This window comes from Dendrobates tinctorius, unplaced genomic scaffold, assembly GCF_039654945.1.
Source record: "Dendrobates tinctorius isolate UK_male_01 unplaced genomic scaffold, ASM3965494v1 ptg000138l, whole genome shotgun sequence".
NCBI lineage: Eukaryota > Metazoa > Chordata > Amphibia > Anura > Dendrobatidae > Dendrobates > Dendrobates tinctorius.
Window position 1 is genome coordinate 4,850,795 of NW_027361806.1, and position 17,983 is coordinate 4,868,777.

A 17,983-nucleotide genomic window follows, 5' to 3' on the forward strand; every position below is an offset into this window, starting at 1 on the left:
TTTATTCATTTCATTGTGCATTCAGTGCATATATGGGTGTGACCGCCCTCTTTCTGAGCTGGGAAAGCCATCCTGTCTGGCCTAAGCTGTTACTAGTGGTTCAGCCGCTCGATCCTTATTCACATTCACGCCACTTGGCAAGTGAAAAGGTTTTAAATACTAGAGTAGGGACTGTGCCACAAGGGTTGCCGTGACGTGGCGGGATGGCTTGTACATTATTTTGATCAAAATTATGTTTACTAAATACCCTTATTATTATTATTACCTTTATGCATTATTTGCAGTATATTTTTTACTATTAGTTCAGGATATTTGTGTTTTTTGCTTTTTGTTTTCATGTGAAAACACTGAAAGACATTAAAAACATTTAATCTAGATTTTACTGCTCATAAAGATGTACTTACGAAAATGAAGGTGCTCAGCGCATAAATTGGCCAATTCATGATGGGCCCATCAACCGCGACAAGGTGACCTCTCTCTGATGGGTCCCTGCTCTACTGTACATACCTCTCTTGAGCTATCAGCCTATATTTAAATGGTCAAAACACGTCTCTCCCGGGTTTTGAGCCTACAATTTATAGGCAGGTAAAACTGATTACGGCCACATGCAAGTCAATGGGAGGAGTGCAGAATCAGGCTGGAGGCAGTCACACCTCCAATTGTTAAACATACAGAACAATGTGAGCAGCACCTCCTAAACTTATGCAGATTGCTGCTGTGCTTTCTTTTTCTATATAATGCAATCATCGCAGCTTGCACCTGTTCACACCTAGGAGGTGCTGGTCAGGTTTTTCTGCATATCTATCTATCTATCTATCTATCTATCTATCTATCTAATGAATATATTTTTTTTTCTTTAGCCACAATAATTATGTAACCGAACCTTCTTCGTTCTCACCGATAGAACAGCTTGCACTCACCTTACAGCTCCAGGGCGGGGTTGTCACAGACTGGGATCCTCTTCCCATGAACAGCTCGGGCCTGTCTGCAAACAGGAAAGCATTGATCTCATTAGAATTGCAGTTTCCTAGTTTTATGATCCTTTTATAATATTAATCGTATGTGACACTCAATGCAACCCAAGCTGCAAAATTCTAAACAAGTAGACAAAATCTACAATCCCGGCTTCGTTATTTTCTTGTTGAACCAAAATAGCTTTTTCTTGTTAACTCTCAGTTTTGATTTGATTTCTGAGCAGAGAAGTCACACATTGATTATGGTCTTACAGTTGTGGCCAAAAGTATTGACACCCCTGCAATTCTGTCAGCTAATACTCAGTTTCTTCCTGAAAATGATTGCAAACACAAATTCTTTGGTATTATTATCTTCATTTAATTTGTCTTAAATGAAAAAACACAAAAGAGAATGAAGCAAAAAGCAAAACATTGATCATTTCACACAAACTCCAAAAATGGGCCAGACAAAAGTATTGGCACCCTCAGCCTAATACTTGGTTGCACAACCGTTAGCCAAAATAACTGCGACCAACCGCTTCCGGTAACCATCAATGAGTTTCTTACAATGCTCTGCTGGAATTTTAGACCATTCTTCTTTGGCAAACTGCTCCAGGTCCCTGATATTTGAAGGGTGCCTTCTCCAAACTGCCATTTTTAGATCTCTCCACAGGTGTTCTATGGGATTCAGGTCTGGACTCATTGCTGGCCACCTTAGAAGTCTCCAGTGCTTTCTCTCAAACCATTTTCTAGTGCTTTTTGAAGTGTGTTTCGGGTCATTGTCCTGCTGGAAGACCCATGACCTCTGAGGGAGACCCAGCTTTCTCACACTGGGCCCTACGTTATGCTGCAAAATTTGTTGGTAGTCTTCAGACTTCATATGCCATGCAAACAGTCAAGCAGTCCAGTGCCAGAGGCAGCAAAGCAACCCCAAAACATCAGGGAACCTCCGCCATGTTTGATTGTAGGGACCGTGTTCTTTTCTTTGAATGCCTCTTTTTTTCTCCTGTAAACTCTATGTTGATGCCTTTGTCCAAAAAGCTCTACTTTTGTCTCATCTGACCTGAGAACATTCTTCCAAAACGTTTTAGGCTTTTTCAGGTAAGTTTTGGCAAACTCCAGCCTGGCTTTTTTATGTCTCGGGGTAAGAAGTGTGGTCTTCCCGGGTCTCCTACCATACAGTCCCTTTTCATTCAGAGGCCGATGGATAGTACGGGTTGACACTGTTGTACCCTCGGACTGCAGGGCAGCTTGAACTTGTTTGGATGTTAGTCGAGGTTCTTTATCCAACATCCGCACAATCTTGCGTTGAAATCTCATGTCAATTTTTCTTTTCCGTCCACACCTAGGGAGGTCAGCCACAGTGCCATGGGCTTTACACTTCTTGATGACACTGCGCACGGTAGACACAGGAACATTCAGGTCTTTGGAGATGGACTTGTAGCCTTGAGATTGCTCATGCTTAATCACAATTTGGTTTCTCAAGTCCTCAGACAGTTCTTTGGTCTTCTTTCTTTTCTCCATGCTCAATGTGGTACACACAAGGACACAGGACAGAGGTTGAGTCAACTTTCATCCATGTCAACTGGCTGCAAGTGTGATTTAGTTATTGCCAACACCTGTTAGGTGCCACAGGTAAGTTACAGGTGCTGTTAATTACACAAATTAGAGAAGCATCACATGATTTTTCGAACAGTGCCAATACTTTTGTCCACCCTCTTTTTTATGTTTGGTGTGGCATTATATCCAATTTGGCTTTAGGACAATTCTTTTTGTGTTTTTTCATTTAAGACAAATTAAATGAAGATAATAATACCAAAGAATTTGTGTTTGCAATCATTTTCAGGAAGAAACTGAGTATTATCTGACAGAATTGCAGGGGTGTCAATACTTTTGGCCACAACTGTACAGTCCTATGTTGCTCCACAAATGATTTATGGTTCCGGATTCTAAGAAAAATTAATTTAAACAACTTTAATTTAAAAATTGTTCTTTAAAAGTCGCACAAACAAGGAAGCGAAACTTGACATGCACTCGGAGTTGCTACAATGTGAAGTAGCCCTGGTCTGATTTATGGTAACTTCCCAACTATTAGGTGAAAATGCGCCAAGTATATTGCAAGTTATGCTCCTTTAATTACACTTGTTCCAACGGCCTTCTTTATGTAAACTGCTAGTTTCATTCAATGTGGCCTTTAAGGGTTTATCCCACACTAATGTAAAAAGAAAAAGTTCATCAGCTCACTACTTTAAGGTAAAAATGATAGCTTGTTGGGTGCGGTGCTCGGACAAGGGTGAGGGTCGGTTCCCAAGAAATCAAGTAAGGTAGAGTATCCCCAAATGAAAAAGTTAAAATAACATATTTATTTGATCATTCTAAAATTTCCTTCAAAATTAAAAGAAACACTTGGCCTACGCGTTTCAGGCCCATAGCAATAACGATTAAGGGACTTGAATGGGCCTGAAACGCGTAGCGAAGTGTGGCTTTTAGTTTTTTTTTAATTATAGAGTGATTAAATAAATCATCCCACAACTTATCCTGTGAATAAGTAATAAGTGTCTGATTGCTGTGGCCAACTGGCTACAACAGTGCTGATCCCGTGTTCCCATTTTAAGTGGTTAAGTGGAGCTGTAGTTATTATCTATTGGACTAACGGAGACAGTTGTGAAGGTGAGAAATTGTGATTTTGGAACAACTCTCTTTAAATGGAATCTGACAGATCCCTGAGTTCCCGCAAACCTTCTCCATGTATGTATAGCAATAGCAACCTTTCCCTTTAGTGTAACATGCCCCTAGACTAATCCTCCATTTAATCATGTAAGCCCTACCCTTTGTGCGTGAGCAACATGATTTGCAAGAGCGACATCACTACCGGCTCTTTTCTAATCTCTCGGCTGGTCAAAATCCATGTGAGCGCTGCCCTCCTGGGTATGCAGAGTGCTCTGATGAAGCTGGAGACGCACACTTGACTTCAGTAGGCCATGTGCACACGCTGCGGTTTTTGCTGCGGTTCTGCTGCAGTTTTGACCACAGCAGAACTGCAGCAGTTCTGCAGCCAGTGTACAGTAGCATGTTATCCTATGGGATTAACATTCTGCTGTGCACATGCTGCAGATTTTTACCTGCGGAAAAGCTGCCTTTTTTTTCCGCAGCATGTCAATTGTTTCTGAGGATTCTGCTGCGGTTTTCCACCTATTCCATTGTCCAGGTGGCAAACCGCAGTCCAATCCGCAGGAAAAACTGCAGGTCATTTTACCTGCAGCTTTACCTGCGGTTCCGCAGAAATGAATCCGCAGACGAATCTGCAGTGTGTGCACATAGCCTTACACATTGTCAGGGATGAAGAAAATAGCTTGAATGCACAAAATCTGCAAAGAGCCGGCGTTTAACATGGTAGGGTGTGTGCACACGTTGCGGATTCTGCTGCTGATTTTTCCGTGCGGATTTGGCCAAATTTAGTGCAGATTAGCTTGCGGTTTTCCCCTGAATTTTGACACCTGATAATGGAGCAGGTGTCAAACCGCTGCGGATTCCGCACAAATAATAGACATGCTGCGGATTTAAAACCGCAGCTAATCCGTGCTGAAAAATCTGCAGCATGTGCACAGCGTTTTTCAATTTCCATTGACTATAAAGGTACTGTACAACGCAGCAAAATCTGCTGCGGATCCACAGGGCTAAATCCGCTGCGGATCCGCAGCAGAATCCGCAATATGTGCACACACCCTTAGATATGCAGGGACGGTTGCAATTCTGCACATACACGGTGGTAGGTTAGGGAGCTATTAGTTTCCCCGCTCTATTATGTATTTGTCCAGCACCAGCCTCTTAACAGCAATCGTTACTAAAAAAAATAAAATGTAAAAAAAATAGAAAAATTTAGCTGAATTATCCCACTTTCCACCATCCATAATTAAGTATTTCAACTATATTCGAGTCTGTTGTAATAGTACCAGCCATCAAATGTAAAATTATTTGCTGTTTTTCAGTCGCTAAACCTCCCCTGTAAGTGCAATAAAAAGTGATCAAACATTGCATGTGCCGTAAAGAGGTACCAATAAACACTACAGTCCGGCGCAAAAAAAAAAAACCAAAAAACAAGCCCTCACGCAGGTTGATCGAAAGAAAAAAGTTAAGAAGGTGATGACACAAACAAAAAATTTTTTTTAATCCAGTTCAGAATCTTTTTAAAATAATAATAATAATAATAATAATAATAATAATAATAATAATAAAAGAGTACAAGTTTGGAATTAATGTAATCGTTCTGACCTGGAGAATCAGGTCATTTTACTACACAATGGGCAAGAGATTGACAATCCGACGAGAGATCATGGACTAATGTCCCATAAAATTCACTGGTAAATGTGATCACGCGATTGGACAAACCCTCTCACAAACATACTTTGGGGTTATATAAAAAGTAATATAAGTTTTGCCTGCACTAACAAAAACTATATATATATGAATGATGTGAGGAAGGTTTGATAAGCTGTGCTCCGGAGGCAGAACAGATGAGTTTCCCTAGAATGCAGGAGGCGTAAGTGTAACAATGTCCATGGTCGCTGCGTTTTGGACACATGTCCACGGTGTATTGATAATGGACATTGTTACACTTACTTAAACAAAACCGTTGGCACAACCCTGTAGTATTAGTGGTGCTCAAGTAGGATCCCAATCCGTGACTCGTGATATACAAAAACTTGGCACACACTTGTGGATTCTGATGCAGAAAAGTGATTGATTTTAATAAAGTACAGTACATACAAATAGACGTTTCGGTCTATGACCTTCATCAGTGTACATGAGACTGTACTGTGAGCTCAAAAATAACTGGGCATAAATCTAGAAATCCAATAAATGAGGAGGCACAAAAGGCCGTTTCTCGTTGCTTGTAAATAGTAAATGGACGCGGTATCCGCCGCAAGTCAATAGCGCTATTGACTTGCGGCGGATACCGCGTCCATTTACTATTTACAAGCAACGAGAAACGGCCTTTTGTGCCTCCTCATTTATTGGATTTCTAGATTTATGCCCAGTTATTTTTGAGCTCACAGTACAGTCTCACGTACACTGATGAAGGTCATAGACCGAAACGTCTATTTGTATGTACTGTACTTTATTAAAATCAATCACTTTTCTGCATCAGAATCCACAAGTGTGTGCCAAGTTTTTGTATATCATTGTTACACTTACGTCTCCTGGCTTCTAGGGAAACTCATCTGTTTATACAAGAGGAAGAAACAACAAATTCAAAGCAATTACTCAGATCAAGAGGGATCGCAAATATGATATTATTAAAGTATCTGAGTTATGAAATAATAGAATGTAATCGAAACCTTGTTTTACAGTTCTGAGAATTCAGCCTCCGGGGAAAACGAAAGAATGAAAGTCATTTGTAATTGTGTTTGTACAAAATAGCTACACGGCATGCACATATGTATGAAGACCTTCTTTCTTTACACTTCAGAGATATGAAAAATGATGCCAAGAAAAAAAAGTGTATCAGAAAGTGATTTCTCTATTTTAATAACTGAACAGCCTTTATTTCGGTCTTTGTGCTCCCAATGTGCTCAACAGACAGCACACTGATCCAATAATAGCCAGCGTGCCTGTTTACACCTATTCTTTTAAATGGACCTGTGCAGGGAACCTGGGGCCGGGTTCACATTACGTTCTTGCCAGACATCAGTGACTCCATTGGGGCTTTCATCTGAAGCCCTGAAAATAAGGGATTCAGACGCCAAGTATCAGCCCCAGTTTACCAATTTATAATCCGGTGCTCCAGCTCATTTGTTTGGTTTTGCTGTACTTTCTTGTACTTTGTTCAAACCGGGGCTCCCTCTTTTTTGAGCTAGGTATATTTCATCTATATAGCTTCACATGGACAGGTATGCTATTCAGTCAGGCCTCGGTCCTGTTCTGCCCCCATCTATTTTGAGGTTGACTGACACAAGGTGAGATTTTAATACTAGAAGAAAGGACCGACCTGACTGGGAACACCTTGTTGCGGTAGAATGGCTTTTACACTTTTTTTTAGTGTTAACTACAGTAAATACCTGTAATATTACTATTTACTTATTGCAGGACATTTGCTCATTTTGTTTTTATCTTCGGTCTTCTCTGATTAATGGCCGCACTGTGAACGTGTTCCAACACATTGCCCGTGTACTAACTTATGCATCGACTCATTTCTGTGGTTCTTTGTAAATATCACCGTTTTCACTGGTTCACAGTCGCTTCTCAAAAGTTTTTATTCGCTAAAAATTTCTTGCACGTTTTTTGACATCCTAACCATAATTTAGGTTGGAAACACTACATCATCCAGGCTGCACCTCATCTAAATGAATAAAAGGTTATGCAGCAAGCAGAGTAGATTGGCAATATATGATTTAATACGCAGAAGGCAGGTAAAACAAAGCAACATTAATTACATAACATTGCAATGTCATATAAGGGAATATATCAGTGTAATTTAGGGCGGTTTCACATTTGCTTTTCCAGCAGCAGCATCGGCCTGTGCACGGCCGCTGCTAAGCCCCACCCCCTGCCCCGCCTCCTCCGGTAGCTCTGCCTAGGGGCGCAAGACACTGCACGCGACCTGCGTCCCCTATCTTTAGCACTGGGGACGCAGGCCGCGCGCAGGTATGCATTTGGCGGCACATGTGCCCTTTTGACGGTGCGCCGAGCGCACCAAATTGCAACAGGTTGTGTTTGGCACTGGTCGGCGCACCGTCAAAAGGGCACATGCACCGTCAAACTCATACCTGCGCACGGCCTGCGTCCCCAGTGCTAAAGATAGGGGACGCAGGTCGCATGCAGCATCATGCGCCCCTAGGCAGAGCTACCGGAGGAGGAGCGGCAGGGGGCGGGGCTTAGAGGCGGCCGAGCGCAGGCCGACGCTGCTGCTGGAAACGCAAATGTGAAACCACCCTTACTGATGATGTTTATCTTATTATTATTAGTCCAAAACCTTTTTTTGGTTTTGGAAAATTAGATTTGTAAGTTCTTTAGTAAAATGTACCCATTTAAAGAAAACATTCAATATTGCTTGGCTAATAGGTATTTCAGTATTTTTTATGTGTACTAGATGCGATGTGTATTCTACTTTGTTTTTGTCCCTCGGGTTAAAGAGGTTAATAGCGGATTAATATTCTGACCTTTCCTCCATAATCTATTTCCTAATAGCAAACTTTGACACAAGTGACCCTAAATTTACACTTGGCTGCAAGATGTCTCTGGCACCACTTATAGCAGGCAAATAAAGGATTGGATGATATTTGTGAAAATCATAAATATACACCAGGAAAAAAAATTCTGTCTCCTGGCTTGGTGGATGTACAGGTGCTTAAGTATCTAGAAAAAACAATACAAGCAACAATGCAACAATAGCAATATAAATAAAATTGTCCTAGTCAGTAGGGATGAGTGGACCTATGGAAGTTCAGGTTCTGGTACCCTTCCCGAATTTTATTCTAAAGTTCGGTACTCAAACTTGAACCAGAACCCGAACCCCATTGAAAAGAATGGAAACCCGAACATTGGATCTGGAAAAAAAATTTCTCTCTCTCCTCGCCTCGGAACTTCAAACGTTGCATCGGACTTCCGGGAGAAGTTCGGTGTTTAGCTCCGGAGACACTAATTGTTCGGTACAAACCCCAAACTTTTAAGTTCATGTTTGCTCATCTATACTAGTTAGTAACTTAGATCTACTAGTCATTTTAACACACAAGCCCTTTCCCCAAATTCTCCATGATGAATTGGACACACCATGCAATAGTGGTTACAGAGCGGAATACAAAGTGGCTTTTTTTTTTCTAATTTGGCCTCTCGAACATATTAGAAATCAATGGCACTTACTAAGTTAACATTAGTTAAATCCAAGTGGGTGCTATTAGATGGTTTTGAATGTGGGTGTGTACTTCTTTCTCCTGTATGACGCAGGCCAATCATAAGCAGGCTGCACAATAGAAGTGTAGAAGGACTTGTAATGATGCTATCAGGGTCTCATGACCTGAGTCCAGTGGTCGTGCCAGCTGGAGTGGACAGCCTAAATAAGCACTGAAGATATATTACAGAGCACAGAAAACTGGAAATATTAGCTGGAGTTAATATTTCAAAGTATTTACATATTAGACGCGTGCAGCACATGCACTAGATCCATACAGTACACACACGCCCCGATTCATTAAGACTGTCGTTCTGCACCGTGTGCTGGAGTAATATGTTCCAAATTCATTAAGAGATGTATTCCTGTACCAGAAATGTTACTCCAGTCAGGGTTCTGGCATACATTTTTAGTGTAAGTTATGCCTTTTTTTTGGTGTAAATTATGATTAATTGTTTTTGGACAGGTTTTGCTATGTCTCGTCTTAGCTCTCCTCAGTTTGATGGAGTTGGACGAGATTGTCGTAAAAGTGGCAAAGGGAAAATCACAACATTTTGGCACACTTTTGAGATGTGTAAAAAATATTGGTCCATTTCAAGAAGTTTTACCCCAGAATTCTGGAGAAAACTCCTGGAGGAATCAGGGCCACACTGTTTACACATCAGATACATGTGGCACACACCGCTCACAGGTTACATGCACACATTGCACTAAATCATGTTACAATACTCACTCTTCATTTCTGGTTCTGCCTTCCCATTGCGCACCTAAACCCTACTCACTTACTGAGGAACCAACCGACCGCCAAGGTCCAGCCCTAACCTTCCAGCTTAGCCCCTTTCAATAAATTTTTTTCCATGCCCCTTACTGTAGTCCCACCAGTACTGCCCAGATGGCCACGTTGGCTCCGAGCTCCCTTTCTTCTACCTTCCATGTTGATATTTCATCAATGTCAGATTTGTGTGGGTCCTATGAGCTGTACTCTGCTCCGGCATCAGCCTTAAGTTGCATAGAATGGCTCAAAGCCGCTGCCTAAGATTGCAGATCAACTCTTAGGCCGGGAGTCACACTAACCGACGCAAAATACGGTCAGTATTTTACATGCGTAATACGGATGAATGGCCCCTAAACAGTGCTCCGTATGTCATCCGTAAGCAAGGTGTGGTCGCGTATTTTGCGCATGTCACCATCCGTATGGCATCCGTATGCCATCCGTATGGCGAGATTTTCACGCAGGCTTGCAAAATGGACATATAATGGAGCCCTATGACAGGGTTTATAACAGAAACCAAAGAATAGATATAGACACAAAGAATGCATATATATATATGTATTCTATGTGTCTATATCTATTCTTTCGTTTCTTTATTAAACCTGTCAGGCTAAGTGCACACGTACCGGAACTCTCACGGAAATTACCGCGAGAATTCTGGAATTCCAGTCCGCGGGAAAATCGCATTTTAAATTCCCGCGATTTTCCCGCGGAAAAACTAGCATTTTGCAAGCGGAATTAGCTTGCAGAATGCTAGCGTTCTCCAAGCGATCTGTAGCATCGCATGGAGAACTGATTGACAGGTTGGTCACACTCGTCAAACATAGTGTTTGACAAGTGTGACCAACTTTTTACTACTGAGGCTGCCTATGCGGCCTCAATAGTAAAAGATAGAATGTAAAAAAAAAAAAAAAAATAGTTATTCTCACCCTCCGGCGTCCCGCGCATCCGTTCCCAGTAATCCTTTGCGAAAATGCCCGCGATGACGTCGGTTCTCGCGGGATCGCGACGTCTCGCGGTAATTCGCGATGACGTCGTGCGAATGACCGCGAGACTTCGCGATCCCGCGAGAACGGACGCCATCGCGGGCATTTTCGCAAAGGACTACTGGGAACGGGAGCGTGAAGAGAAGCAGGAAGACTGCGCGGGACGTCGGAGGGCAGATTTGCAGCGTTCCCGCAGCGGATTTTACCGCGCAGAAATGTTGCATATCCGCATTGTGATGTACAGTACCTTTAAAATGAATGGAAAAAAAAAAACGCTGTGCAGACGCTGCAGATTTTTCCGCGCGGTTTTCCTGCGGTACAAAATCCGCAGCATGTTACTTCTTTTGTGCGGTTTTCTATCTCCCCTGTCACCAAATCCGCAGGGGAGAATCCGCAGTGGAAAACCGCATGAAAACCGCGTGAAAAATGGAAGAAATCCGCAGGAAAAATGCAGGTCATTTGACCTGCGGTTTTCTTCCATTCTGCATGGAAAAATCCGCAGGGCTAAAAAGTCCGTCTGCACTCAGCCTAACAATATTTTTTATTTTAAATTCTATTTTTTACAGGGATATGGTACCCAAAGCCCGGAGGACAGTCTCCTCTCCTCCGGACCGTGGGTACCATCCGCAATTGTTCTGCTTACTTTCCGCATGGTGTGCACAGCCACATGCGGGAAGTAAGCGGAACAATGCATTCCTATGGGTGCGGGATCGCCGCGATTCCGCAAATTAATGAGCATGCTGCGGTTTTTACCGCGAAGCGATTCTGCTGTGGTAAAAACCGCAGCATTAGCACAGCATTGTGGAATCCCATAGGAATGCATGGGATGCTTATTTTTCGCGTTTTCGCGGCAAAATCGCGCGGTTAAAACCGCCGCGGAAACGCGAAAAAAACGCCACGTGTGAACTCAGCCTCAGTGTGAGTTTACTGTATAGCGCACTGAATTGCCGCCTTTGCTAAAAGACACTGGGTGCGTATTTCTCGCAAGTCACATGTGTGGTCCGTGTGTAATCCGTATTTTTTGCGCACCCATAGACTTGCATTGGCGTACTACGGGAGTAGTACGCTGACATTCGCAGCATGCTGCGATTGGCACGGACCGTAGAATACGGATGAGAAATATACGGCTGGTGCGAGGGACCCCATAGAGAATCATTGGTCCGTGTCTAATGCGTGCTTTTAGCGCCTCTCACTCGGACGTATTCCTCGCCAGTGTGACCCCGGCCTTACTGAGAAGCATAGGACCCGATCTGCCCCGTACTCAGCAGCAGCTATAAACAGTTGACTGAGCTGTGTCATTTATGCTCGGCAACTGTTTGGATTGGAAAGCAACACAGCAACCATGAACATCCAGATACAGAATTAGAATGTTTAGGTCATAAAACTTGGCGGTGATGTAAGAACAATAATCAGCGTCCACTTTTTATGGGTGATGTTTAGCTTCTAATGTATATATCATTCAGAAATATCCATAGACGACAAGTGTAAACAGCATCTCTAGATAGTGGAAAGTTTCCCAAATGTCGGTGAAGTATTTGAAGGAAAGATTTGGCATGAAACACAACCCTCAAAGGCTCCTGGGCAGTATCATCCAGGAGAACGGAATCAGGGCCGAGATCTCCTCTTTCTTGCATAATATATCCATTAACAATCATTAATTTAGTGTAATAAACTTATGCAATCTCTGAGGATCCTTCACCACTAGGTAATAACCAGTGGAGAGGTACAGCGCCCCTACACAATACTGGAACACACCCCTAATCATTTTATACTGCACAGAGTTCTAGGAAGAGAGAAATCCGATTCATCTGGCTCAAACTCCTGCACCTAATTTGTGCATTTTCAGCCGAGAAAATGTGGGGTCCCAAATCAAATATATAAGTTCTTTGGAAGTCATTCCAGTGACCAGCTTCTAAAAGCCTCAGATGGTCCGGCTTGACTCACATTTTGGAAGATGTAGTGTTAGGCCGGGGTCACACTAGAGAGGAATACGGACGAGTGAGAGGCGCTAAAAGCACGCATTAGACATGGACCAATGATTCTCTATGGGGTCCCTCGCACCAGCCGTATATTTCTCGGCCGTATTCTACGGTCCGTGCCAATCGCAGCATGCTGCGAATGTCAGCGTACTACGCCCGTAGTACGCCAATGCAAGTCTATGGGTGCGCAAAAAATACGGATTACACACGGACTACACGTGATTTGCGAGAAATACGCACCAGGTGTCTTTTAGCAAAGCCGGCAATTCAGTGCACGATACAGTAAACTCACACTGACAGTTTTAATAAAGAAACGAAAGAATAGATATAGACACATAGAATACACACATATATATATATATATATGTATATATATACATGCATTCTATGTGTCTATATCTATTCTTTGGTTTCTGTTAGAAACCCTGTCATAGGGCTCCATTATATGTCCATTTTGCAAGCCTGCGAGAAAATCTTGCCATACGGATGCCATACGGATTACATACGGATGCTAACATGCGCAAAATACGCGACCACCAGGGGCGTATCTAGGGGGAGGCAGCCGGGGCAGTTGCCCCGGGCGCAGCCAGCAGGGGGCGCAGTCCGGGCCGCCTAATGCAGCGGTCCACAGTGTCCTCCCTGGTGGCTGCGTTCTGCCGCCCCCCCTGGCCTGAGAGTCGGCGGTTCTCTGTGTCAGCTGTCAAGCTGACAGCTGGCGCAGAGAAGGTGCGCGTGCCGGCTCCCAGGGAACAATTGTACTGGCGTCTGTATAGACGCCAGTACAATTGCAGCTCTGACCGCCGGGCCAGAGCGACGTCAGCAGCGTGACATGTCATGTGATCACGCTGCTGACGTCACTCCCCGGCGCCCAGTGTGAACGCTCAGCACTGGTGGTAAGTGTGCTCCAATGTGGAGCTGAAGAAACCACTGAAGATGGGGGGTGTTAATGTGTGGCGATGTGGGTTAATGAGTGGGGATGGGGTTAATGCGTGGGGGGGTTAATGAGTGGAGATGAGGTTAATGTGGGGATGGGGATTAATGTGTGGGGGGTTAAAGAGTGGGGATGGGGTTAATGGATGGGGTTAATGTGTGGGGATGGGGGTTAATGAGTGGGGATAGGGTTAATGTGTAGTGGGGTTAATAAGTGGGGATGGGGGTTACTGTGTGGGGGTTAATGAGTGGGGATGGGGTTAATGTGTGGGGGGTTATTGAGTGGGGATGGAATTAATTTGTGCAGGGTTAATGAGTGGGGATGGGGGTTAATGTGTGGGGGATTTGGAGTGGGGGGTACATAATGTGTTGGGGGATTTGGGAGTATGGACGGGGGGTTAATGAGTGGGGATGGAATTAATGAGTGGGGATGGGGGTTATTGTTTGGGGGGTTAATGAGTAGGGATGGGGTTAATATGTGGGGGATTTGGAGTGGGGGGTACATAATGTGTGGGGGGGATTTGGGAGTGGGGATGGGGGCTATTTAATGTGTGGGGGATTTGGAATGGGGGGTACATAATGTGAGGGGGGATTTGGGAGTGGGGATGGGGGGTTATTTAATGTGTGTGAGGGATTTGGAGTGTGGATGGGGGGTATTTAATGTGTCTGAGGGATTTGGAGTGTGGATGGGGGGTTATTTAATGTGTGTGAGGGATTTGGAGTGTGGATGGGGGGATTTAATGTGTGTGGGGAGATTTGAGGACACCTAGAGTATGTATGAGGAAACAGTATGGGGGTTGGGTGCAGACAGTATGGGGAGCGAACGGGTTAATGTATGTGGACACAGTATAGGGAGTCAGGGGTATGTGTGAGCAGACAGTATAGAGAGTGAGGGGGTAAATATATGATGAGACAGTATGGTGAACAGAGGGATGTTAGAGGAGGGAGGGGAATAGTGTGAGGTGACAGTATATTGCAGACATTTTATTCAGGAGCATTATAATGACACTTCTATCTTTAAGGGCATTGTGTGGAGATTTGCTGCAGAAGACTGGAGAAGATGGAAGTCTGCAGAGGCCGCTGTGGATGAGAAAACTCATCATGGGGTTTGGACAAGAAGAAGAAAAGGAGAACGACTCCAGAGACGTCATCTATAAGGTACCTAGATGTAAATATTATTTGTGATACTGACTTATTCTCATGTTTTTATTTATGTTAGGAGCATTAAAGGTGTTGTCCAGGTTTGTGCTGAGTCTGCAGTCATTCCTTGTGACTGCAGACTTCTGAATTCTCACAGTGCTCACTGCACGCTGTCAGGATTCTCTCGTGCCGGTAATTTACATACATGCGGTCATATGCTGACTAGACATTTGTGGCCTCACTCAATGAAAATGAACGGAGCGAGGCCGGGCACGTCTAGTTGGAGTGTGGCCAGAAGTATATAAATCACATACTTGTACTGACATGACTGTACATCAGCAAGGGAGAATCCTAAAAGTGTGCAGTGCATTCATTGTGAGAATTCAGAAGCTGCAATGTCAGGATTCAGCTCTGCAGGTTCCAGTAGTCATCACACGGACACTTCACTCATGTGATTTTCATACTTGACAACGAGCTTCTCTTCCTGCTTTCAGTTTTTTACTGAACATTGAGAGCATTAGGGAGAGCAGCTCGTGGGTACATGGCTAAGTGTGCAAGTCGCATATGTACTTGGAGGCGGGGGGGGGCGCGGAACCAAATTCTTGCCCCGGGTGCCAGGAAGCCTAGATACACCTCTGGCGACCACACCTTTCTTACGGATGACATACGGAGCACTATTAAGGGGTCATTCATCCGTATTACGCCTGTAAACTACGGACCTTATTTTGCGTCGGTTAGTGTGACCCCGGCCTTAGAATCAAACCAAACCGAGACTGTCATCAGCCCTAGAATATAATTAATTTATCAAGTATCGTCCGTTTGTAACGAAGCTGGCACTAGGATATAATTAATCTAGTAGGGGTTTACGATATCTATGCTATATGGAATGGGTTTCTCTCTTTGTTAGGCTAAGGCTACACCGCGACTTAGGGCACAACAGGTGACGCATTACCGAAGTTTGCTCGGTGCCACGTCTACATTGCGGCGCTACAGAAATGAATGAAGTTGCATTGCAACATCTACACAACCTTGACAAGCACACTGCAAAAAATTCAACTGAGTTTAATTTTTTGCTGGTCCCAGTGGTGTATGTGTCACAATATGACGCCAATCGCTTCTATAGCACCAGATGTGGCTGCGGCACCGAGTGACCTTCATCTGCACGACGACAAAGTTGTCTGGGAGCAATAAACTACCAAGTTATTATTTTTCAGTAAATGGCAATATATTTTATATTTATGTCGTTGCTTCGGTAAGTGATCAACACCTTTTCCATCTCTAATACGTAGAAGCTCAGGGTTCTACACTGTGAAACTGTGATTATATCAAAAACAATTTGTCCGAAAATAAGTAAGGCGCTTCAGCTGCTAAACCGTTAAACTGTGATAAAAGTTTCCACCTCTTCGAATTCTTATTTATCAGCCTTCCTTATCATATTTCCACTTCACGCTGTTTCCACTTTTTTCTCTGGGCCTCTCTCCAGCATCTGATCAGAGCTGTCAACCTGTAGAGTTTCTCACACCGAGTAGCTGTCCGCAGCAGGTTGTAAGATGCCTCCTAGACATTCATTCTGCCATTGTCGGAGGTGTGCAGACAGCTCAGTTCATGTTTTATCCACATCAGTCTTTTCATCAAGTGTCCTTAAGATTTCCTTCAGAACTTTCATCTGATACTTCTATACCCTTGAAAGTCCTGAGTGGTGGAGGCCACACAGCACGAATACAGGAAGAGTGGTCATATTCCCTGTGAAATTCTGTAAGATGCTCATACAGAGGAATTGCAACGTGTATTAAGCACCCATAATTGGCCCATATATATATTTAGAGAGTAAAATCTTTAATTAATGAGTCCACACAGAAGTCATACTGTGATTGGGCTTTCAACAGCTTCCCGCAGTTACGTTGTGGGGAACCCATGGGTTACTTACTATGGCATCTGGGTGCCTTCTGTTGTACACAATTATTGCCATCTTGGCACTTCACACTATATACTACGAGAAAAAAATTTGAAGCCCAAGAATTGCGTTTTTCCCGAGTACCACGCTTCCCTACAAAAAAAACAAAACAAGCGAGCGAAACATAGTATCTAACCCAAAATGTAATCAATAAAAAACAGCTCACCCCACACAACACAGCTCCATAGACGACAAAATAAAAACTCTAAAAGTCTTGGAAAATGACCACAGAAACTAATATTATTACTTCTTTTTACAAATTACAGATTTTTTTTACCACCACTTAAATGAAAAAAAAAAAATGCAAATTTGGTCTCACAATAATTGTGAATTGGATAATCATTCAAAACTACTTGTCCTACAAAAAAAGAACTCCTTATACATCTGTGTCAACTGAAAACTAAAAAAGTTATGGCTCGTGGAAGAAGAGGAGAAAAAAAAACGCAAAAATAATAATAGTAATATAAGAACACATTTCCTGACGAAGAACGGAGAAACGCGCATTGAGGCGGCAGGCAGGGATATATTTCATTCACTTGTAAGCAATCTTTACTGATCCATGCACTTTATTTATTTGGCTAATAGTTTAGATCTTATGGTATCCTGTAGAGTGTTTTCCTATTTCAGCCATATGCACTAATAGGCAATTTTGGTTTGTTATTGCAATAATTCCTGTGCACTGTCACTTTACTATTATATTAGTTATATGTGATTTAACCTAGATAAAAATGGCTATGAATTGATTCCTAATTTGTTAGGATCAGGGTTTACTTCTTAGGGTACTCTTCCCATTAACCTTTATGCACTATAAAGCACCTTTCTTGCCATTAGCATGAATTTATGCACTGTCACTTTATTATGCATCCTTTATTAGATTAAAACCAGGTTATTGGCACTTTTTATACAGTATTAGCACTTCAAAATAATTTTTCTCTGGTTTTGTGTTGATGCATGGATTTGGATATTTTATGAATAATAATTGTGATGAAAATTCTCCTTTTTACCTGCTTGGTTAGCGGTATTCTTTGTATTGACTTTGCAATTTTGCTCAAAATAAAAATATTTATATATAAAATCACTCCTGACCTTCCCTTTTTTTTTGCCTAAATTTGGCTTTGGTGGATGGTTTTGTGATGTCATAAGTTATATGGAGTTTTATAAACTTTTGTGTGCCATTAAGAGGAAATTTATGTGTACACATTTCAATATAGTAGAACCCATTGTAGGTGTTGATTAGATCACCTGGCTGGTTCTGCATATAATCAGGCTAGGGGTTAATCTAAGTCAGCCTGCTGGGGAGGTTGACCAGACTGGATGCGTCTTGAAGCGCAAGAGAGACAGGCCAGAATCTCTCTCTGAGAAGAGTCTGCAGAGGCCATGT

General features: G+C 42.9%; 1 protein-coding gene across 1 annotated transcript in view; it reads right to left on the reverse strand.

Moving 5' to 3' along the window:
* The window catches only part of ARTN (artemin), a 66,434-nt gene that overhangs the window by 13,516 nt on the left and 34,935 nt on the right, over positions 1-17,983 (reverse strand). The window contains exon 3 of the mRNA XM_073544476.1: positions 921-985. Coding sequence (XP_073400577.1) covers positions 921-985 — 65 coding nt within the window. The remainder of the gene's footprint in view (positions 1-920; positions 986-17,983) is intronic.